General features: G+C 37.7%; 1 protein-coding gene across 1 annotated transcript in view; it reads left to right on the top strand.

Annotated features, from left to right (window-relative positions):
* The window catches only part of C12H18orf63 (chromosome 12 C18orf63 homolog), a 29,133-nt gene extending 17,900 nt beyond the window's left edge, over nucleotides 1–11,233 (top strand). The window contains exons 8-12 of the mRNA XM_067701401.1: nucleotides 651–747; nucleotides 859–944; nucleotides 2,125–2,308; nucleotides 9,988–10,986; nucleotides 11,177–11,233. Coding sequence (XP_067557502.1) covers nucleotides 651–747; nucleotides 859–944; nucleotides 2,125–2,308; nucleotides 9,988–10,986; nucleotides 11,177–11,233 — 1,423 coding nt within the window. The remainder of the gene's footprint in view (nucleotides 1–650; nucleotides 748–858; nucleotides 945–2,124; nucleotides 2,309–9,987; nucleotides 10,987–11,176) is intronic.
* Nucleotides 11,234–24,451: the final 13,218 nt, after the last annotated feature.

The raw sequence follows: 24,451 nt of genomic DNA, 5'->3' as shown, positions 1-24,451 counted from the left end.
TCTAAAGGCCTCTGATATACATTTACATTTTTATTAGACCTAGTTTTAAAACAGTAAAATTTCTAGGTATCTCATTACAAAATTACAACTATTATAGTAATATCAATAGAATATTATAAACTTGTACATATAATTAATGATTCATTATCATTTGATATGAGCTGTTTTAAGTTTGTACTGTCTTCAGGGGAAAAAATGACTTATTATTAACATAAATATGACTATTGGCATGAAATTTTAACCTGCTTAGGCAAAAGAACTTTCAAGCAGCATATACACCATGCCTTGGTCATTGAAGCCAAGAAAAGGTAGGTAGGGAACAAGATTTGACTCTGATTCATTCAGCTCTTAACAGACTTTTCCCTAAAGTCTAACAATTACCAGGCATACCTCTATGTGGCAACACTGTATTCATTAGTTTGTGTTTATAACTGGCTTATTGTTTGCATCAGTTCAACTTAGTTTTTTCTAACAATTCTAGTTGTTAAGAATTTAGTACAATGTTAATTTAGAACTGGGAGCAAATGAGTAGCTTATTTACTTATGTGTTGATAGTTGCTAAAATTTTTGAATGCTTTCCAAATCACATAGTTAAACTGTATCTAAGCATTGGCTCATACATAATACTTCACCACCTCTATCTTTTATAGTATGAAAATGGGACAAATAATAAGTATTCTTCACACCATACCCCCTGACTGTCCTTTTCACTCATATGAAGATTTCCAGATGCACTGGGATGACCTGGTAAGGAATAGAAACATATATTACATTAGTAGCTATTTGATTTTACTTCTTGTAATTTAACCTTAAGTTTAGGTTTCTCAGGAGAATTTCAACTTTGTTCTTAATTTTTAGTATAGCTATAAGCTTCCAGAAAATTATGGAACTACTAAAATATACTGCAGCATCTACTTCAAAATGATAGGAAGAAGGATCTTCACATATCCTTTACAGATGCTCTCTGCCCACCTTATGATCCAGGCTTACTCCTGCCCTGATGTCATCATTTTCAACCTTCTCTAAGTTCAAATGAAGCTACTTTCCCTCTACTTCTTTTTATCTGAATAAGTGTTTTTTGTTTTCCTTAGAATTTTGCTATTTTTATTTGAGGATGAGCTTAATAAAAATATTTTTTCCCCTTAAACACTACTGCAACAATTTAGACAGCAGAAGAAACTTTAGACTAGATAGGAAAAATGTTTACATGATTCCTAGTAGAAAGTAAGAAAATAATTGCAGGCTTGTTAGCCAAGGGCTCCCTCCTGTGGCATGCTGGATATTACTGAAAGGGTAGAATTAAAAGAATTAGTCATTTAATGAAGATCTTTTTTCAGAGTATTTAATTTTATGGTCAAAGTTTAGAGGATTTGAGTTGCACTTAATGCACCCCATTGATTCAAGAAAATATTTTTCTTAATGTTATTTTTAAAAATCAACATACAAAAAGCACACAAGCGCTCAGGTGAAACTCTTCCATCTTAATTAGTACTTATTTCACCATTTCTGTCTCTTTATACTCTGACCAGCTGGAGTTTCCAAATGGAAGAGGGAGGAGCCTAATGTTCTCTTTCTGTATTCTGCATTTCCTAACCCAAATCTTAATATAAAACTGAGGTTGACAGGTATCAATTTTTCCCCTTCATTAGATGCTAAGACATTATTCCAAGTCTTCAGAATATTTTTCATCAGAAAAAGTAACTGCTTTTCTTAAAGAACTGCTTTTAGAGCTTGAGTACACTCTATACATGTTGTTTACTGAATTTTTACTGCTCTTGGAGATGCAACCTGTTTATTGTTTACTATAAACACTTATTTTTATAATCTATAAAGGTCATAGTATCTTTTTTATAAGTCATTTTTTTTAATAAATTTTAGTTTGCCAGTCTGTGTAGAAAGCCATATAGTAAGCGTACTATGAGTTGTCTTTATTGTGAGTGTTAAAATTTAAGCAGTTAAGATTCCTGTGAGTAAACGTTCTCTATAGCTTTGGATAATATGGAATAAGCAATACATAAAATATTTAGGATTTAGTTGTGTGCCTTTTAAGACCGTTTTACTTCCATTAAAAAATGCTGTCTTCTATCTGCAGAAAATTTCCCACTGTTCTTTAACAATGTTCAGATACCCTCTCAGTTGCATCAGAAGTCAGCCCATACAGTTCTTTCCAAGGGTAGATATGGAAAGTGTGTTGAAAAGTTTTCTTTCAGATTTAAAATCTAAGCTGCCCCATATATGTGGATTTCCCATAAAGATGACAACTAAACCGTTGTACTACACACAAGAACTAACTAAACTGTATCTGCAGGTAAGAGATTTCATATCCTACCAAGTTCTCTAAGACATGCTATGCACCTTTTGCCTTCAGTGATGGACTACCTATCCACTGTGCTATAAGTCTTTTCTCTCAGTTCAGTGTTTCCCTAATACTATTTGTCATTGTTGTACTTACCCATTTGTTATTGTCATTATTATTATTATTATTATATTTAACTTGGTATTATGGTAGTAGTTGTTTACTGTTCTATTTCTTCTAATTTAACATGACTTCCTAGAGGGCAAAGAGCATATTCATCTTATTCCAAGTTCCTGGTACTTAATAGGTGTTCATTAAATGTTTTTTCAAAGAATAAATGAATAAATGATCGTATAGGATAGTTTGGAAACATTTGCCTCATACAAATCCAAGTTTTCTTTGAAATTCTGCCACTTCAGTCATTTGAGTCTGATTGATTGAAAAAGCCTTTGAATAATTCCATTTATAGAAATTGAATTATGGTAGCATTTTCATTGTAAGATGATATGCTAAGTGAAATCTTATTTATGAAAAAAAGAATAAGTAGCAATTAAGCAATATTGATGAAGAAAATATGATGGCCTATCTTCACACTCAATAGAATAAGATTTCTTTGTCAAAAGGAAACAAAATTAAAAGGGAAGTTTTTGAAGAACAAGTGGAAATTCAATTTAAATTTTTCAACAATGATCTTTCTTTTAAATGACAAATATGTGTGTTTTCATCAAAAGGAAAGACGGAGGTTTGAATAATTTGAACAGTTCGGAATGTAATATGAATTATTTGAATATTTCTGTGTCTTCTGAGTCTCCTTTCTTGACTTATAATACTAGCGTCTTGTTTTATTGTAGCTTCCACTGCTCCAGTGATTTAGGCTTTCATGTGGTGTTGACTTGCTACGGCTCAAACACTATGCCTCATGGCATTTTTTTCAGCTTTTGCTGCCATACTGCTTGCTTCATTCTGTTTATAATCCTCGAGTAAAATTTACCAGAGCCAGTATTTGATAGATCCCTTTTATCTTTTCTAGCCAGGTCACACCATCTGTCACTAGCCAGCCTGTGGATCTGGTATCCTTGGGTTAGGGGCTAACACCTCATATAAATGCTATAAAAACATAACAGCCAAGATATCTTGGCTATAAGGCAAGGCCATTTCCTTAGAAGGGAGTGTGCGTGGACAAATACCAATTGACATCTTTATGATCTTTATGAATCTTAAAATTTTGCCCTGACATAACATTTTAAAAAGTTTAGTTGTTGGCCAAGTCCAAATCTGAGGAATTTAGAAGATATGTCATTACATCATGCATTTTTATTGAATATATTTATTGAATACCTTATATTTCCAGCCTACATCTGTTTTGAAAGTGGTGAGTCCAGACAATATATTTGTGAAAATTTGCTTCTTAAATGTAAAATAACACTTACTTGGAAATTCTGGTCTTTATATTGCTTCTGACAATTGGTACATTGACAATAAGAATTTCTCCTCAGTTTTATTGAGTGCCTTCTCTGTGCCTTCTCACTTAATCATCAAAATAGACTCTTGGGGTAAAAAAATTGTTTTCTCAGTTTTGCAGAAGAAGAAACTTGAAGCTCACAGCATTCAAGTAATTTAACCAAAGCCACACAGTTAAATACATTGCAAAATTAAAACTGAAACCCAAAGAATGGATTCTTAGTTCTAAAATTGGAAAACGTTTAGATTTGTGGTTAAGAGCCAGACTCTAGAGACAGGCTGCCTAGGTTTGAACTCCTTACTACTTGTATAATCTTGGGCAAGTTATTTAATCTCCCTGTGCCTCAGTTTCTCCAGTTGTAAAATGGGGCATAGTAGCAGTGGTAGTAATAGCACCTGTCACAAATTGGGCTCTCTAGGAGGCCTACTCTGAAATGGAGTCCAGTGCGTGTGATGCTTATCGAGAAGTGCCCTTGGAATCAACACCTACAGACAGCAGGGAAGGAAGAAGAATGGGTAAAGGGAGAAGTCAAAAGCAAAGCAGGTGCCAGATAGCCATGGCCAACCTTCTGAGGAGCACAGGGGCTAAAACGGCCCATCACAGTGGTTCTGCATTGGCCAAAATAGCCAGGCCTTTATACCTCTTCCATCTGTCGTTGGATTTGGGCCACCTGGAGACAGGCAGGTTCTAGGGTGAGGTGGGTCTCCATAACTGAGGCAGTCTCTGCAGGGGCTGACTGCCAAAGGTGGTTTGCTGACAGTACCCTGGCAGCGGGGGAGCAGCCCTTTCTTGAAGGGGATCTGGGCAGCACATCACCATTTCCTTCCCAGTACTTCATAGGGTTTTTTGTGTTTTGTTTTTGGATTAGATAATCCTATTTGGAACAGTTCCTTGTACTTGAGCTCTCAGTACATGTTAGTTCCTATTATTGTTACAAGCTTGTTAGCTCTAAGTACTAAAAAGAATAAATTAAAAAAATGAAAAACAAATTGATCAAACTACTTGATAAAACTCAACTGACTTAAAAAAGTAAATTAGTAGGAGTGCTTAGCCAAACTAGCTTTTTTTTTAACTTACCAGAATTCTCCAAGATACATAAAAGAAATTACTATAGTATAACGAACTCTTGTATGCCTATCATCTGGCTCCTCCTTGATGGATTTTTGGGGTGGGGGTAAACTGTAGTATTTTAAAACAAATCCAAGATATGCTGTTATTTTAATCTGTAAAGACTTTAGTATGTGTCTTTTTCTGATAAGAGCTTTTTAAAAATATTATGTAATAATAATATCACCTAATACCAGTTCATACTGCAATTCCCTATTTATTTCAAAGATTTATTTTAGAGGTTTCGTTTAAGTCAGAATCCAAGCAAGGTCCACATAATTTGGTTGTTCTATCTCTTAGATCTCTTTTATTGAATAACATTCCAAACTCCCCTCCTTTTTATTTATGCCAGTTATTTGCTGGGAAAACTGGATCATTTACCTGGAAAATGTCCCATATTTTGCATTTGAATGATGGCTTCCTTGTTGTGTCACGTCTTTAAATTTAACGCATTCTTCCAAGCGCCATATTTCCTCCAAACCTGTACTTAAATCCTAAGCTTAACTGAATCCTGGTTGGACTTTAATCAAGAAACACTCAGGTGGTACAAGACACAGAACCAAATTTTAATAGAAAAAAACACATCTGATCCATCATTTTGATCAGTCCTCAAGCTTCATTTAACAATTTCCTTAATTCTAGGCCTCCATTAGATGTCCATTCATATCTAAATATAAGTTAAAGCTTTTGGTTTCCCTATAATTTTATGTTAATGTACAAAGTTATATAAATTGTATGTAAAGTTCTAGAAATTAAAAGTCAACTAAGCCACACTGACACCTGGCAGAATAATGGTAATAATGTGGTAAAGCATATGTTTTTTTGTTAGGTTATGACCTCACAAAGCTTTGGTTTGTTGACAATTTAAGTATTTTAAGTTCTGTGAATTACTTATGATTTCATCTGCTGTTTACATTGGCCCTTTTTGTAGTCTTTTTAAAATTTTGAATGTAAACCTAGAAGAGGTTTCCCCCTTTGGGCTGTTTACTATATTTTAGAAATTGAAAGAATAAGTAAATAATACATTGACAGGCTAGGGAGCAAAACAAGCTCCTGGAAATTATTTCCACCAGATATATATTCCTGAGAGACAGATGAGGATGAAACTGGGTGTGAATATAAACGTTTCAGATACATATTCTAGATAAGTTTTATATCAAAATACAGATAATCTATTCTTATATGAATCTGCCTAGAATGAGTTTTTCTTTTGGTATCTCAAGTAGTAGGTATATTGTTTAACAGTTACTACGGTTTATGAAAACCAAGGGTCTAAAAACGTTCTTTGATTTTCTACAATTGATTTCAACTTAGTTCTTGACCTGTTTTTCATCAAATGGAAAAAATTCAGTGTAGCCATTTTAAGATGATTCAGCCGCTTATGACAAAACATCTTTTTGAGGTAGAATTTCATTCAAATTTAAGAATCATTCTCCCCGTGATAGCATCTACGTACAGGGGAAAGCCTACATAGGGTGAGGGCATTTGGTGTGTTTGCCTCAAATGGTCCACATCAGGAGAATGAATGCCCTAAGCTCTGTTCCAGACACCTGCAAAGCTGGTGAGTGGACACTTGGGCTTCTGCTAACTCTGCAACTGAAAAACCAAAGGCATTCATAAGTAAACTTTTCAGCAGAAACTATGGAAGTATGGCTTTACCTCACTTCTTTCTTCCAAATATTGTATGAGTGCATCTGACTGGTTGATCCTAAATCACATCCTGAACCCTAGCTGCAAAGGAGAAAATGTTCATTTTAGATTTCCAGGCTCTAGAAGGAATGCTAGAAGGAGGGTGGAATGGGTATTGAACACCAGTCCACCGTATCCGTCACGTCCATCACACAGTCACAGCTGCGTAGTGGAGGGGAGAGGGCAGGCATTAACTTCTTGACTTGCATTAGTCTGATGTTGCTGGTCTCATATGGTATCTTGACAAAGATGGTGTACAAGGTGTTCTTCTAGCTCCTTTGTACAGATAGTCTTCAGAAGAACAGCTGTATCCCCTCTTGAATTTCTCTAGCGCTACATGTCAAACCCTGTTATGGGTAGAATTGTGCACCCCTCCCCCCCACAAAAAAATTGACATGTTGAAGTCCTAACCAGCAGTACCTCAGGACGTGACCTTGTTTGAAATAGGGCTGTTACAGAAATGATGAGATACTGGCATATGTGGGCCCCTAATCCAGTGTGACTGGTGTTCTTATATAAAAGGGAAATTTGGACACAGACTCATTTGCAGGGAGAATGCCATGTGAATATGAAATGGCCATCTCCAAATTGAGGGAAGAGGCCTAGATCACATCCTTTTCTCATGGCCCAAATTCTGCCAGCACCTTTATTTTGGACTTCTCACCTCCAGAACTTTGGGGCAATACATTTCTGTTGTTTAAGCCACCCAGTTTGTGGTGGCTTTGTTATAGCAGCCCTATCAAACAATACAAACCCCTTCTTGATGCGTGCTTTTTCACTCAGCCTAGCAATCTCCTGGCATTATAAACCATTCCTCAGTTAGCTTCTGCATCACTTCACTCAGGGTCATGAAAGCTGGCTAGTTCCTCTTCTGTGCCCTCTGCAAATTATGAGGAAGTAAAGAGGGGCGTCTTCTTGCCTCACTGACATGAATAAGACTCCAGCTTGAGAAATCTACAGACAAAAGTGAACCCAGTCACCTACTTTGAGCATCACCCAAACCTTACCCAGGACTTTATTGGGGACTTCCCACTTCTCCCACGAATAGCCGTGGTGGGAGAAGGAGCGTTATTCTCTGTGGTGACTTTGTATTATGTCAACCTGAGTACGCTGTAGGTATGTGTCCTTGAATTCCTTCCTACATCGTTCTGGCTTAGGGTGGCACGTGATTGGGAAGGTGGAGGCGAAGCAAGAGCTACGTTCACACAGAGAAAGTCTGTGTGAGGCCAGTGTTGCAACTCAGCCTCATGGGGATAAGCTATGGCAGCTTGTTGATGTGGAGCAGAAGTTGGGCCATAGCTCCATCTACCCTGACCACATCTCCTCCTTCAGCTCTCTAAATCCTGCGTCGGGTTTGTATGCATCTCCATTGCCAAGTGCACCAGCCCTTTTGTAGGTCACCTGTACTATGATGTCAGAGGCTTGAAGTTGGTAAGAGACCAACTGCTCTCTGACATTCTACTCCATTTTTCAAGGTGGCTACAAGGTCACCCAGCCACATGCCCTTCTGACCAGTGACAACTCTTCTATTGTAGTATGGGGTCTATGTCCCCTCCTTTTGGATCTAGGCAGGCCTGTGATAGAAGTGATGCTACATGACTTCCAAGACTAAGTCATTAAAAGAAAAACAGTTTCTTCCTGTCTCTTGGGACAGTTGCTATGCCACATGTGAGGGATCCCAGTCTACATGAAGAGGCTACCTGTAGGTACTCCAAATGACCACCAGTGTCGATCATCACACATGTGAGTGAGGAAGTGATTCCAGCCCCAGAGTCATCTAACCACAACTGCCTGAGAGCCTCTTCGCTAAACCATGTCAAATCCCAGAATCAAAAAATAAATAAATTTTTTTAAAAAAATCCCAGAATCATTAAAGATAAAACATAATTATTTTTGTTTAAAGCCACTAAGTTTTGGTATGATTTGCCTAATAAGTAAGTGGATCACTCACTCACTTTTCCTCTGCCTGTTCACAACTCTTATCTCCTAAAATTCTGTCCTACTGTCCTCCCAACTATATTCAACAACTGAATCTCCAGTAAGGGAGAGAAAAACCAATTGTTCTGGTTTGAATATTGTTCCAGATTGTTTTTTTTAATTATATTTCAAGGTGTGAATCTATGTGTTTTTTATGTCAGAGGGTGAGAAAAGAACTCTGTGTTCAGTGTTTCCGATTATTGTCACATGTCTCTCTTTTACAGACACTAAGACTTAATAGGTATGTATTTTAAAAGACTATAAGCACTTCGCAGCAACAGATGAATAGATAAACAAAATGTGGTATATACATACAATGGAATATTATTCAGCCATAAAAATGAATGAAATTCTGACATGTGCTACAACATGGATGAACTTTGAAAAGCTGAATGAAATAAGCCAGACACAAAGAGACAAATATTGTGATTCCACTTACATGGAATACTTAGAGTGGGCAAATTCATAGTGACAGAAAGGAGAATGGTGGTAACCAGAGCTGTTAGGAGAAGGAAACAAGTTATTGCTTAAAGACTATGAAGTTCCTGTTTGGGATAAAGATAAAGTTTTGGAAATAGTGATGATTACACAACAGAAGTACAGTGGGGAATGTACTTAATGCCACTGAATTGTATGCTTAACAATGGATAAAATGGTATATTTCATGCTTTATATTTTTCTACAACAATTTTTTAAGAAGACTATGAACACTTGTTTCTCTTTGATGTATCTGACAAGTCAGTTTGACAAGTACTTGCTGAATTGCTTCCAGATACCAGGCACTCTAGTAGGCAATAAGACTGCAAAATGATTAAGACACAGTCACTGCCCTATACTCAAAATCCTACTTGTTCTGAAGGGCGTAGTGTAGATGCAACCACCTCCTCCATTAATTTAATTTCTGAGTAAATGTTTTGTTAGTAACTGTGTGAAAGATTTAAGCATGTGAAGGATGTAAGAATAAGTAACTCATAGTTCCTACCCTCAGCGAATCTAGTATCTACTTAGGGAGACTGAACATGCACACTAAAAGATAAGAGCATTACCTTGTCCTATTTTTTTGGTGACAAATAGTAACTGATAGAAGATCCTTGGGAAGTTGAGAGGGAAAAAATGGAGAGAAGAGGGAAAGACATTCTGAGAGAGACAGCAGAACGAGCACATTTGGACGACGATGGTAGCAGCTAAGGGTATAGTTTTTATAGTTGATTTATATACAATTTAGAATATAACTTCATCTTAAAATATTACCTTGAAAGGATGGTATCTAAAGAAGGATACAAATCATAAGAAATATACACATGTCCTCACTAAGGCTCATTTGTTTGTTTTTCTTTACCTGTTCTATGTATTGTAGTGTTACTTTTTATCCTTATTTTGATGATATCTTATGTCATTTCTTTTCCGTTAAGGACATTATTACATTTTCGAAATTTCCTAATCTTTATCCTTTCAGGAAAAGAAAGTCAAGCCGCCTAATCTAACCACTAAACAAAAGTTCAGGTCCTCTCTGGCTCAGGCCCCTTCCACAAGACCTGCCCAGGCTCAAAGTATTCCACTTCATTCAGTAGCCACAGACCACAAGATGGAGCTTTCGGTCAGCCAGCCGAAGCCCTATGTGTCCTCAACTCTGCACCTCCAGCCAGAATCTGTTCAGAGCAGAAAGAAATCCCTGCCTGAGAAGGCAGCACAAGTACATCTGGAAGTACCAAAGCTCAACAGAGGAAGTACTCAAGTTCAAGACACAGATTTTAGCTCCCAACATAATATTGCCCCTAAATTCATACCAGTTTTCAAAAATCGACAATTACAGATGAACAAAAATATCTTAGAACCTGACAACCTGAAAAGAAAACATGTTGTTACAGAATCTAAGTTGCTTTCACTTAAAACTAGTGTGATCCAGGATGATAAACTGAATTTAGATCCAGCTATTAAAAAAAGATCTAATCGCAGCATTCAGATGAAGACTTCTAGATCTCTGCAAGAAAAAAACACTGAGTCCTTTGAAAATATGACAGAAAATCCCCCTTCTAGTGGAAAATTATCGGTCATGAGTTTAAGTGAAATTAAACAACTACCTAATAGTTCAGTATTTCAGATGTCAAGTAACAAGTTAGGTGTAATAAAAAGTGCTGTTGACTTCCAAGTGAATGAAAAAGAAAATTTGACAAGCAAATACATAACACAAATTTTAGGGAAAGGCCACGAGTCACTAAAAGTGAAAAGACCACCACACATTTTTGAATCAGACACAGAAACGGAAGATTCCCAACTGCTGCAGCAACAATCAGTTGATCAAACTAAAGAAGCTGATGTAAGTGACCACCGGTTAATAGTAAGCAGAACAGCCCACAAGTCTAAAAGGAAATTATGTCAGGACTCTTCAGAAACTTCAAAGAAGCCTCACTCCAATACTATCCATTACGGACAATCCAGTTCTTCTAAGAACCAGGTAAAAAACCTAAAAACAATTTTAATCTGGGGATATTGACCATGTGATAGACCTTTAAAACCCCTAAATAAAGATTTAAATGATTTGCCCAAGATCATCTAGAAACACAGTAAGAAGCAGAGTATCTAACACAACTGCAAGTATATACAGTTAATTTATAACAAAATGTGATTCTTCAATCTGGTTACAGATACATAACTTGGACAAATCAAAACATAAGAAATCTCTCATCATTCCTAAAGCTTAGGACATGGATGTGAAAGAAGGAAATATCCACCAGGTAACTTAGGTGATATCTTCTGATTGGTTGATTGATTGATTATTATTTGGCTGCGTTGGGTCTACATTGCGCGCAGGCTTTCTCCAGTTGCGGTGAGCGGGGGCTACTCTTCGTTGTGGTGCGCGGGCTTCTCATTGCGGTGGCTTCTCTTATTGCGGAGCACGGGCTCTAGGCGAGCAGGCTTAAGTAGTTGTTGCGTGCGGGCTCAGTAGTTGTGGCTCGCGGGCTCTAGACCACAGACTACAACTCAGTAGTTGTGGCTCGCGGGCTTAGTTGCTCCGCCGCATGTGGGATCTTCCCAGACAAGGGATCAAACCCTTGTCCCCTGCATTGGCAGGTGTATTCTTAAACAGTGTACCACCAGGGAAGTCCCTGATTTATTTTTTATTACATTAACAAAATTGGAATTACCAAGTTTATGTACCAAAGGAGCTACTTTTAATTCCTTGAAGCCTTAAAATCAGCAAGGAAATAGTAAATGGTGGGGACAGTACAATCCTTGACTAAGGACTGTACACAGCAACTGTAATGTGTTGTAAAGGCCCCTAAAGAGGGATGAGGTAGAGAGAGGTCCCATCACTGGCTCCCACCCACTCTTTTCTGGGGTCTTTGCAGACTAAGAACAAGGCGCGGCGCAGACTAACTAAAGATACAAGATTTCATAGCCATTAGAGAACACCTACCTTTTGGACTCTTACCCAAGATGATTAACCTTAAATAATGTTTCAAAAATTAATCATTAAGTTCAAGTTAACTCCAAAAAATTTTGCAGTGCTCGCTAAAGTTAAACTTGAGATTTAGCTGATAAGGCTGAGTCCACAGCACTGAAATCACAAAACCATGCATCTGGAAATTGCATTTTATTCCATTCTGCCATCTGTTTAATCTAACAAACATATTACTAAAATACCCACAAATACTTTTTTGCATAGAACTGTTGGAATATTTTCAATTCAAATTTATTATGAACAAACTACAAAGCATTTTCTTATTTTGTTTTCCAAATGCTATTTCTTTCTATAATTAAAAGAGTTTTCAGCCTGATTTGAATTACCAAAAGGTACTTAAATCTATTTTCATATATTGTATAATGTTAAGTTTCATGTAGTTTTTGATGGCTTACTATATGCAGTCAGTAGGTGGTTGAGGAAAAAACGTATGTGCTAGCTAGAATGCCTTAAAATTTTTTATTTTCATTTTTAAAAATAAATGAAATCTACTCTAGATTTCATATTGTTTTAGAAGTATAGCACTTTCCCACTTTGAATTACTTAAGACCTAAAACAGTTTTTAACAATTAAAACATCTGTCCATCAGCTAGAAAGAATAACATAATGAGAAAAATCATAGGATATCATAAAAGAATTTCCCCAAAATATAAAATTAATATATACCCCTGTAAAATTGTTAAATAATACAAAACAGTTTCAAGAAAAAAGTAAAAAAACAAAAAACCACCTGCAATTCCTTTTTGCAGAGATAACCACTCTGAACAGTGGATGGACACACATGCACTCCTGTGAACATGGAATCAGGCTCCATACGCTGCTGTGGAAACTCTTTTATCACTCAGCAGGTTTCTTCATAGTTGGATAGTGTTCCATTGCAATGTGGATATCCTATATTTAACTATCCCTACTGATTGACATTTAAGTTGTTCGCAACCTTTCACTATAACAACGTCATGTAATTAGTCTAGTACAGATCTTTGCAAAATGCCAGTTATATAGTAGTTTTGTTAGTTGGAAATATCTTTATTTTGTCTTTTTATTATTGAAATGTATTTGAATTCATTATTTTTACTGTTGAAATTTTCAAACCACACAATATGCATAGTATAAAAAACCTCTCAGTACCTATCACCCTGCTTCAACAATTATTAATATTTTGCCACTCTGTTTCATCTGTTTCTCACAGATACACTTTTTTTCCAGTATATATGTATACAGATACACTATTTTAAAGCAAATTCAATATGTCATATAGTTTTACCCATAAATACTTTAGTGTATATCTCTTACAGATAAGGTATAGCATATTTTTAAAGAAAAAAAAGAATGTGTATATATACATTAAATTTGGGGGGGTCTACCATATCTTCATTGATTCACTAACTTTCATTTTAGTGTAAATATGCAAACTAACGGGAAGCCCTCAATAAAAATAAAATCTATTTCACAGAAGAACTAGAGCCTTCAATCATATAATCAAAATATTGGAGGGAGATTTATTTGTTCAGCCTTATTTATTAAGCCTATGCTATATGCCAGGTAGTATGTTATACACTGGGTTACTGAAATAAGACTGCAATCGGCCATGTGGTCTCTTTTCCAGCAAACCCATTCTGGGTGCCTGGCAAAGACATAGGAGTATAAATGTATTGAAACAAATGTCAACAATGATATTTGGTCCATATTACAAATAAATTATCTAATATATAAAAAGAGGGAAACAGAAATGGAGCTTCTCTCCTAACTAGTATTATTCTGGCTTTCAAACATTTTAGAAATTTAATTTACAAAATGCGATATAATTGTTGTGGTAAGATATTTAAAGAAACCAAAATCCTCATTAATATTCCACTGAAATAATCCTTCATTAAAAAAGAGCCAGCAGAGAGTCAAGTATAAGTTGAACTTAGATTTTTTTAGTGTGACTCACTGCTTTGGCTACTTCACTAAACCACTGCAATTAAAGGCAAAAATGAATACAAACTTTACTTCAAAATTGTAAATATAATTCTTGTTCTTGAAATTGTGCCCTATTAATTTACTGTATAGCTTTACTGAAAAAGTTTCTATTTTCCAGAATTATCTCTATTTTATAATTATTTTACCATTTTCGTAGGGAAATACATCTGGTTTAAAGCCTATTTTGAGTGTGCCTTTCTCATTCTAAAACTAGTATGATAGATAACTAGTAGACTGCAGTAAAAAACAGTATGTCACTTTGTGAGGACGTGGTGAAAATATTTGTGAAGGTGCTGTTAATAAGGATATATATTTGGTCACTTGGTCAGTCGACCACAACCTGTACTCATTCTTGAAACCAGTCTTCCTCCTGCTCCGTGGAGCTTTAGGCTGCCTTCCTGCTACTGTCCACTTATCATGTCTCAGGTAATACAAACTTATTTTACTATTAGACTTAGCAAATCCAATGCTTAAGTAGTGTGTAGTATCTTCCAATTCTTTATGTAAATAATCTTGATAGCCCCTCCTCCACTCCATTAGTGTCTAAAATTTAGAATTTATAGGAAAGTACTTCTTTAGATAAATATTAACTTATATGGCAAAGCCTGCTTATGTTAGAATCAGTCTATTTTCTGGTATAAAGTAGGTTTATTTTTCATCTTACAATATTTATCCTAATGAAAATTTACCAGAAAATATGTATACACATATAACATATAAAGACATATACATATATGTGTGTGTGTATATATGTATATATATATTTAATTTACTGTAAAGATAAATTGATTGATTGATTAATTATTTACTACTCCATGTTCAGAGACGAGAGTCCAGACCAAACTGTTGTGCTCAAATTCACTGGAGAAATCAGTGAAGATTTTGGTTCATTATAAAGAAGATTTTGGTTCCTTGTTTTAATTTATATGCATTGTGGAATACCCCTTACCCTGCCCCAAATCATTCTTCACATTCCAATTGTATGTCAGTTTTAGAACCATTACAATTTTAAAACCATAAACAAATGATTTTGTTTGCTTATGTATAGATCAGCCATGGCATTTAAAAACCGAGTATGCTGAAATTAATGCTAAAAATCACCTTCATAGAAATGTAAAAAAGCTTTTTTTATACCTTTCATATTTTAAATTTCACAGTATTTGTTGCTTACTATGTTACTATTTTAGTGATATTTTATTAGATATTACTATATTATACATTATATTATTTATATTTTAGTTGTTGCTTACATAGCAAATAAGTAAAAAATACGGGTTAGTCAATGATTCGCTTTTTTAACCAGTTCTTGCTTTCTTTTTCAAATTGCTCATCATCTGCTGTTATGCTGGAACTGACAATATATTGGGTATTTATTGATACTTAAGAATGGTCAGTATTGATAAATGCTTAAAGATGTCATGGTCATTATCTATTGATGCTTAAAATATTTATGCTGTATCCTACATAGTGTCATAGTGTCTTATTTTTAATTAAAAAAACTATTTCAAATAGATGTATTTTTCTCTGTCAGAGTGACTATATAGGAATGGAAAGGCTTAGATAAATTACATTCTTTTACCTCTGTGGTTCCATTTCTTAACATGCATTTGCTGCTGGACCCACGTAAACTATTTTAGGTTCTCACCACTTTACAGAACCTTTATTCTCGAAGTCTTTCATTCTTTCATACAACAGACATTTATTTAGTATTTGGCATGTGCCAAGAGCTATTGTAGATGCTTGGGATATATCAGCGAACACTGGCAGGGAAAGACAGACAATAAACATAACAAATAAATAAATTATATAATGTATTAGAAAGTGACAAGTGTAGGAACAAAGAAAAATAGAGCAAAGTTAGAGACATGGTTTAGGTAGGCTTCCTTGGGCAAAGACATGCAGGAGGAGAGGGAGTTAGCCACATGGATATCTGAAGGATGAGCTCTCCAGGTCTAAGGAACAGGCTATATGTTCAGGGAGACATCAGGGAGCCCAGAGTGGCTAGAGTTAAATGAGCTGGAGAGGAGAAGCCAGGAGATATGACCTGATCAAGAACACATACTTTGACCCTGAGTGAAATGGAGTTGGGACCAGAGGGGTGACACATCTGGCGTAGATTTCAGCAGCATCATTCTGACTGCTGTGTTTAGACTAGACTGAGGTAGAGCAGAGTTCAGGAGAAGAAACAGGGAGACCCGCTGAGAGGCTGTTGCAGGAATCCAGGCAAAGATGAAAGTGGCTGGTAGCAGAGGAGGAGGTGAGAAGTGGCTGACTCTGGATATGTTGTGAAGGCTGAGGTCCACAGGATTAGGGATGTGAGAGAAAGAGGTGCTGAGGAGGGCCCCAGGGCTTTTGGCTTGATCACTTGGGAGGATGGAACTGTTATCAACTGAGATGAAAAGGAGCAGGCTTTGGAGTAAGAGGAGGACTGAGGATTGACCATTTCATAGCATGGAGGTCATTGATGACTCTGACAAGCAATTTCTGTGTCATGATGGAGGTGAAAGCCTGACTGGGTGAGTTTAAGAGAGAAGGGGGGCACAGGGGGGGATTGGAAATCACGAATGTAGACTGCTCACTTGAGAACAGTCACCGGTGGACTTTTCTAACTCATTTTCATTTACTCCTTAACAATATTATCCTGTGATTACCCCTTTCTTGAAACACTGTTCTCCCATGACGTCTGTAATCTTACATCTCTGGACACAATTTTTCTGTTTCCTTTACTCACTGGCATTAAATATCCCAAAGACCTTGAAGGATAAACAGTGGTTATGCCTGACACATTTGGGACACGGGAGGAACAGTAAGAAGGATATTCCAAAGAGAAGAACTAAAACGAACAAAGGCCGATGAGGTTACATGTGTTTAAGGAACAGTGAATACTGATTCTGGTGTGGTCAGAATGTGCTTCATGCAGGGACCAGAATGAGTGTAGACTGGGCCACGGTGATCAAGGAGAGTTTTAGGCATGTCGAAATCATCTGGAGACTATTCCAGAAACCTAATCCAAGGAGCAGAGAATAGAGAATAAGAGTACTAACAGACCTAGAAATGGCTGGTCAGGGAAACTGGCTGTGGATGGCACATGCTGGAGAGGTAGGCTCAGAGATGAAGCTGGATTTTCAAACTTGACCAGTGCGAGAAGAGCATTCCCCTTTAAAAATACAGAAATGAAGGAGTGGTAGGGAAGATGTAACAGGAAGATGACTGATTCCGTCCATCATAAACTGGGTTGGACTGAATCAGTAGACAACTAGATTAAAATTCAGGACATGGTATCGTTTGGGGAGTCGTCCACATAGAAATGTTAGTTGAAGGCATGTGTGAGCGTGTAAGCAGCAAAGAGAAGAATACAAATGACAATTTTGAGGACAGGATATCAATGCATAAGGAATGGGGGAGAGGGAGAAGGTGCAGAGAAAAGCAGTCAGGATAAGGTCAGAAAGCAGAGGTGTGGAGTTCCAGAGCCAAGGAAAAGGAGGGTGTGTGATGGCAACATTGGTGTCAGTAAAAGCCCAGGAGAAGGAGGCCTGAGAGGCAGAAGGCTTCGGTCTCAGAGGTCCCTAGTGGCTGCTGTGGTTCAAAGGTGAAGCACAGAGGATGGTCAGGTGTGCAGGAAGCAAGTGCTGGAGTTTTCTGTGAGAAGTTCGGCTGTGAAGGGAGGACGGTCATTGGAAGAGATGGCAAGATCAAAGGAACATTCGTGATCTGAAACAAAAGTGCAAACACTTCAAAATAACCAGAAAAAAAAAGAAACGCTGAGAATATAACAAATTAATAGGATTTTTCAATTTTAAGCTTTTCATCTATGATTTGTAAAATTTCTGAAAACTGCTACCACTAAATTTAACAGAAACACTCATAAACAGTTGATCATCTTAGTTTATCAGCTTGTGTTTTTAAGAATGCTCATGATTGATTTTTTTTAATATTACATGTATCTTTCATATGTTTTCTGCCAGTGAAACTTTTCCTAGTTTCTACAAAAAATAAAATGCATTAATGTTTTATTGCATTCCACAGAGATCATCCTTGCTACTTTATATTACTAAATTTCTGAATTTAAATATTCAAGGAATATTTTACTGTTAACATTCAAAGATGAAAGAAATTATATATAGTATGCAAGTAATATTTTAATATTTTGTTCCCCTAGCTTTTATCCAGAGGATCGTTAGGAATTATTTACATTTGGTAGCCTACATTCCTGTATAAAAAGCGGAAATCTGCAGTCATATTCAAGGAGAAATCTGGCAAAACATAATTGGCTCTGTGGTTTATTATATATCTACTTATCTCATCATTTTGGAATAAAATATTTAAATCTCTGAAGAACAGGAGTTAAGCTGCTTTAAAATAAAATCCTGGGTCTGCATGTAGAGGGAACATATGTCAGTATAATCATTTAGCTAAGATGAATGACATAATGGAATCTTATAAACATGCTGTTTCAACCATTATAAGGTTTTATTGCTAAGAGTAAAAATTTTATATAAATTGTCTTTTTCAAATTCATTTCTAGCTCTGCTCCTTACCAATACTGCCATACTGAAAAAAAGAAATAAATATGGGACTTTTATGAAGCAAAGACAGCCTCACTGCCCTCACTTCCCTTTGGTTCTCAGCTTGGTAAATTCTTGTTTTAGTCTGAATCAGAATTTGAAAACTAGCTTCCTTTCTGGAGTTCCTGTTTTTGATAATGGCAAGCTAGGTTATTCAAACTAACCCTCTCATGGAAAGCAACTAATAATGCTGGATGAATTTTTTAAAGTTCATGAAAACATCCAAGAACCAAAATGACATAAGGAATTACAGTCTAAACACTAAGAAAAAAACAGAAAGGTAAACAGAATTCAAAAGCACTTTTGCTTATAAGATATATGATAATCCAGAGCTGAAACTAAGCTGTTTTGATGCCGTTGAGGAGTGAGGGGAACAGAAATGTAAAAGTCCAGAGCCTGCAAAGACGCAAAGCCTAACTGGAGTGCCCACCACACCCTGCAGCACACACACTTTGCCGGGATCCCGAAGCCTGTGCCATGGCAAAGGTGAGCCGCCAGTAACTAGCTCCATTCTCTTCACCCCCAGCAGGCCACCAGGGTGCACCGCCTTAGTGGGAGACGAGTAGGCAGAAAAACATCCCTGTAAAGGGGCCCCCAGTGGATTTCTGCCCAAATTTATATCACCAGATGATCCAAGAAACCTCAAACCAAGAATTTAGTTTAAAATAATATCAGAAATATAAAATTATCAGAAATACCAAAACCTTTAGGGAGAAAACTAAACTTTATTGAATTATATTAAAGAATATCCAAGTAAATGGAGAACTATGTCACGTTCATAGATTGGAACTCAATGCTGGAAAGATTGAATGTGATTTTGTTCCAAATTTCAACATGTTTGTTTAAAACTTGATAAACTTATAGTAAAATTGATACGGGAATGCAAAGGCAAGAATAAACAAAGGCTCTTAGAGAAAAACAAGAAGAAGGGAGAGCTTGCTCTCCAGATAGCAAGATTTATACAAAATTGTAATAATTAAAATGGGGGACCTCCCTGGTGGCACAGTGGTTAAGAATCTGCCTGCGAATGCAGGGGACACGGGTTCGAGCCCTGGTCCAGGAAGATCCCACATGCGGCGGAGCAACTGAGCCCATGCTCCCCTAGAGCCCGTGCTCCACAACAAGAGAAGCCACCGCAATGAGGAGCTCGCACACCGCAACGAAAGCAGCCCCCGCTCACTGCAACTAGAGAAAGCCCACATGCAGCAACGAAGACCCAACACAGCAAAAAATAATTAATTTTTGAAAAAATAGCCAATATGATATTGGTATGCAGATTAACAAACCACTGGAACAGAGTCCAGAAATGGGCCGATACATATACGATTTCATACTGTCACTGTTTATAATAGCTCAGACACAATCTAAGTGGCCATTATGAATCTTCCAAACATAAAGAAGCAAGACATGAATGAGCTTCCATTCATGTGTAGTCCAAAAACAGGACAAATTCAGCCATCCTGTTTAAGGATGCATATATAAGTGTAAAAGTTATAAAGAAAGGCAAGAAATGGTTTAAAAATCCAGTATAGTAGTGCCTCATGAGGGAGGGAAGGAATTATGACTGGGGCAGGTAGATGATAGGGATGGTAGGGAGGTCCTTCTGGAACAGTGGTAGTATCCATTTTACTTCCTGTCCTGCGTGCTATTTATATAAGCATTGACTTTATAATTATTCATTAAACTGTACCTGTATGTTTATGCACTTTTCAATGTGTGGGTTATATTTCATGTGTGTGTGTTTTATTTTGAGAAAAATAATACCAAAAAAATACCCTCACACAGTGTAGAAGCCTGAAGGGTCTTACCTTTGGGGCTGTAAGGTAGTAAAATGGGGCTGTAGTTCATAACAATTGCATTCTGACAGTTCTCTGAAGGATGGTGGTCGCCCAGGGCTCTCAGAATGTAACAGTGGCTTGAAAGCAGAATGAGGGGCTTTATGGGGGTTGTGGGGATGTGCAGTGAGGGCAAAGGGCAACAGGAATGCAGCATGAATTGTGGGGTCACAAGGTTGTTTAGTCCTATGAGGCTCACCTTTTCCTGCCTAGAACAATGTGGGGTTAGGATGTTTCTTCATGGTTTTCCATCCAGCAATTCAATTTCTAGAGGTTTATGCTGACAGAATCACTGGATAAGAGATCAACTATGTTGGTTGCTAACATTGTTTTAGATGGTAAAAAATTTGGAAACACTATAGATACCCATCAAAACAGTATTATGTCCTTATAATGGATCCCTACACACTATTAAAAACTATGCCCATGATAAGTGGAAATGCAAGTTGCAAAACTGTATGTGATATGAACTGATTTTTATTTTAAGTGTGTGTAGTCATAGAAAATGGAGAAATACATGCTTAACTATTAAAAATAGTTTTCTTTGGAGAAAGGGTAAAATACGGGTGATTTTTGCTTTCTATTTTATACATGTCTGAATTGTTTGAATTTTTAAATAGGTGTTTTATAATGAAAAGTTTTTTATTTTGGAATGAAAAATACGTTTTATTGTCATTGAATGCAGTATAAGTGATGCCGCCACCTGTAAAAAGGATTTCATGGAACTAGTTTTCATTAGACCTGCTAGGATGCAGCAGTTCACTTAGCATTTTCTTCCTTTGGAGGTGCTTGATAAGTTTGTTTTTGGATGGTAACAGACTGCAGTTAGAAGACTCGTAACATACATTGAACACTCTTTGTGTATCAGGCAATATTCTAAATGCTTTACAGTAATAATTCATTTTCCTTCACAATAGTCCTTTAAGGTACACACTGCTCTTGAGTCTTACAAGCACTTGCATGCTCATTTGCCCGAGATACAAACCTTTCTTCAACTAGTCATTCTCAGTCTTTTCTCTCCTTCACTGCTCCCATGTAAACTCACCCCCTTTAGGAACATTTCTCATTTCACTCAGTGCATCTCAAGGTGGAGGGTGAGGGTTTAGAGGTGATGCATGGAACTTATAAGTTTGAAAAAGCCCTTCAAGATCTAAGGTGTGTAGGAGGGGAGCTCCTTCCCCCTTCTCCTCTCTTTCCCTTGAAAATCACTCTTCATTGGTTTGGGCCAGCACCCAGAAGTCTTCCCAGTTTACTGCTCTGAGAACTATTTGAGAAACCAGTGTAAATAGTTATCAGCAGAATATTAGTTCATTATGGAGTCATAATCCTAGGTGAGAATTAACCTGAAATGTAATCCAGGGCCTTAACAAAGGCCCTCAGTAATCTTGAGTACAGATAAACCTGTGACTTGAGTGAGCTCCAAAAGCCACCACCAGAGATGACAAAGATGAAGACAACAAGTTGAAGTCTGGTGTTTTCCTGCCCGTAGCTGCCAGGAAAACACTATCGACGGGCAGTTTGTGACAAGGGCTTAGAGGTGTGATAGGATCAACAAGCTATGAAGTCCCGCATCCTACATACACTACTCTCTTTGTGCCGTCTGTGTCCTGTAGTAATATCTTTCCTGTTAATTGGAATTGCAAATAAGATGTTAGATATGAGGATGTAGGCACGCACAAGGCAATGCCAGTAAAATGTTAATCAACGACCAAATTCAAAGAGGTTGGGAACGCGTTCAAATTCTGGGCTCAGAGAACCATAAAATGCACCAGCCTTTGGGCCTGCCTGGGACCATTTTGAACACTCGGGCTGAGCTGAGCTGGCCTGGAAACTGCCACAGAGCCAGTGGGGCTACAGGCGTGCCTTGGAGAATGCAGTGGGTTTTGATAAACAAATGCAGACGCAATAGAAGATTCTGAAACTGGAAAATCCAAACGTGTTTAGGGAATTGGTTGGATTCACACACAACTCTTCGGAGCACAACACATCTGTTGTGTGAATTGAGGTGCGTTTATACTGTACAACTCCATCTCAGGTGGCAGAGAGGCTGGATAGCACCTCAAATAAATGCACAAAACTCAATCTGTATGGACCTACTGTGGGTCCAGACAGACGAGGCCTCAGAACGCCTTTCAGTTCCTACTGGTTGTTTGTATCAGCCTGGATAAGGGTTGTTAAAGGACTGGAACCGTCTTCATAACAGTGGTTCCCCAAACCAGTGCCTTCGGTCTTCTTTTGTCAAATTGAGTTTGGGAGTCCCCAACAGATAGGATCACTGACTCTGAGGTTCAGTCTGAGGATGCCAATTTGGGGTTGGAGCTTGTAGCACAGAGTTTGGGGAGCACAACTGTTTCTCAGCCAGCGACACAATCGAGATGATACAGCTGAGCTCTCTAACGAGGGGCACCTGTTTAACGTAATGGGGGTACACGTGGAAGCTGCCTTCCCCAATGGCAGTAAGACTTAGACTTTCCAATTCTGTTCCCAAGCAGAGCACAGACCTGCCATTCTGACAAACGGTGCTTACTGTGCCTTCCTGCCCTCTATTGTGACAGTCTGAAACCTGGGAAGAAATGACAGACCTATGATTTTCACAATTTCTTAGGATTTAATTGGTGTCAAAGTCTGTTCCTGTAGTAAAATAGGCTGTTTTCAAGAAGTATTTGCTCAGCTTCTTGTAAGGAAACTTAGTTCGTCCTCCCTTCATTTATCATCTGACACCCACCAACAAATTCTCTCCCCTTATTTTTCACCCTCCTACTCTGATCCCCCAAAGCCAGCAATTAATCTTTTTTTTTTTTTTTTTTTTTTTTTTTTGCGGTACGCGGGCCTCTCACTGTTGTGGCCTCTCCTGTTGCGGAGCACAGGCTCTGGACACGCAGGCTCAGCGGCCATGGCTCACGGGCCCAGCCGCTCTGCGGCATGTGGGATCCTCCCGAACCGGGGCACGAACACGCGTCCCCTGCATCGGCAGGCGGACTCTAAACGACTGCGCCACCAGGGAAGACCAGCAATTAATCTTTGACTTCCCCTAGACAGTGAGGAGAAGGAGTGAATCCCAGTGCAGCCAGCACACCTTCTGTTAGAAAGCTGGAGATAGCCGGGCCCCAGGGCTGCAGGGAGCTGCATTTCTGGGCTAAGGAGCATTGCTGCATAAAATTACCCAGAATCCAGACCAGGGCCCCAGACTGTCAGCGTGGGAGCCCGGAGCACTGAGGGGCAGAGAGCAGCGGCAAAGCCAATGTCAGAGAGGACCTCCTTCCTCCCTGTGGGAGTGGTCATCTGAGAGCACAGACAGCGTGCTTCTAATGATTGCATGTCTCAACTATCCTTTTAATTAGGTGTGAAAATTACAAATGGCAGAAGGTTTAACATTTGGGCTTTGATTATTCTGATTTGCTAAATAAAACCACCAGAGAATTATCTAAGGGAAAAAATGCCTACATTAGAACAAGTTAAGCCGCCCATTACAGTTTCTATAAATATTTGTTGAGTGAATATGTGTTTTGTGTAAAATACTATATAAGCCATATAATGCATTACAGCGAGTTTAGAAAATAAATGGAAAAAAATTACTCATAATCTAACCACCATAACACAGCTATTATGGGTTTTGTCATTTTTCTTTTACTTTTTATGTACATTTTGTTTCATTCTCATCATGCAGTTTGATTTTTTTTCCAGCTTAACTTTATACTGTGCTCAGGGTCCTATGTCCTACCTATCTATCTATCTATCTATCTGTCTATCTCCTGTAGGTTCTTTCTCTGGAGAACCCTTCTGGACACAGAGATCCTCATCTTTCTTCCTCCATGGTGCTCTCAGAACTCTAACACCAAGCCTAAGTCCTCCAGGCAAGAGACTGAAAAATACTTTTCTAGGGACTCTAACCAGCTCAAGAGGAAAATCCTAAAACACAAATACTGGTGTCACAGGTTCCCAAGTTACAAAGCTCAGCAAATCTCCCCACAGTGAGCCCTAGATCCACAAAGCCCACCCAAATCCTCAGAGCTACTGATCAGCTTCTTAGTCCCTGATCCTTAAACCTGAGGATCACCAGACATCTGCCTCTCTGACATAAAAGATGGAGAGCAA

This window comes from Pseudorca crassidens, chromosome 12 (genome assembly GCF_039906515.1).
Source record: "Pseudorca crassidens isolate mPseCra1 chromosome 12, mPseCra1.hap1, whole genome shotgun sequence".
NCBI lineage: Eukaryota > Metazoa > Chordata > Mammalia > Artiodactyla > Delphinidae > Pseudorca > Pseudorca crassidens.
The sequence above is the reverse complement of the archived record's forward strand: the minus strand, read 5'-3'. Positions and strand labels throughout refer to the sequence as shown.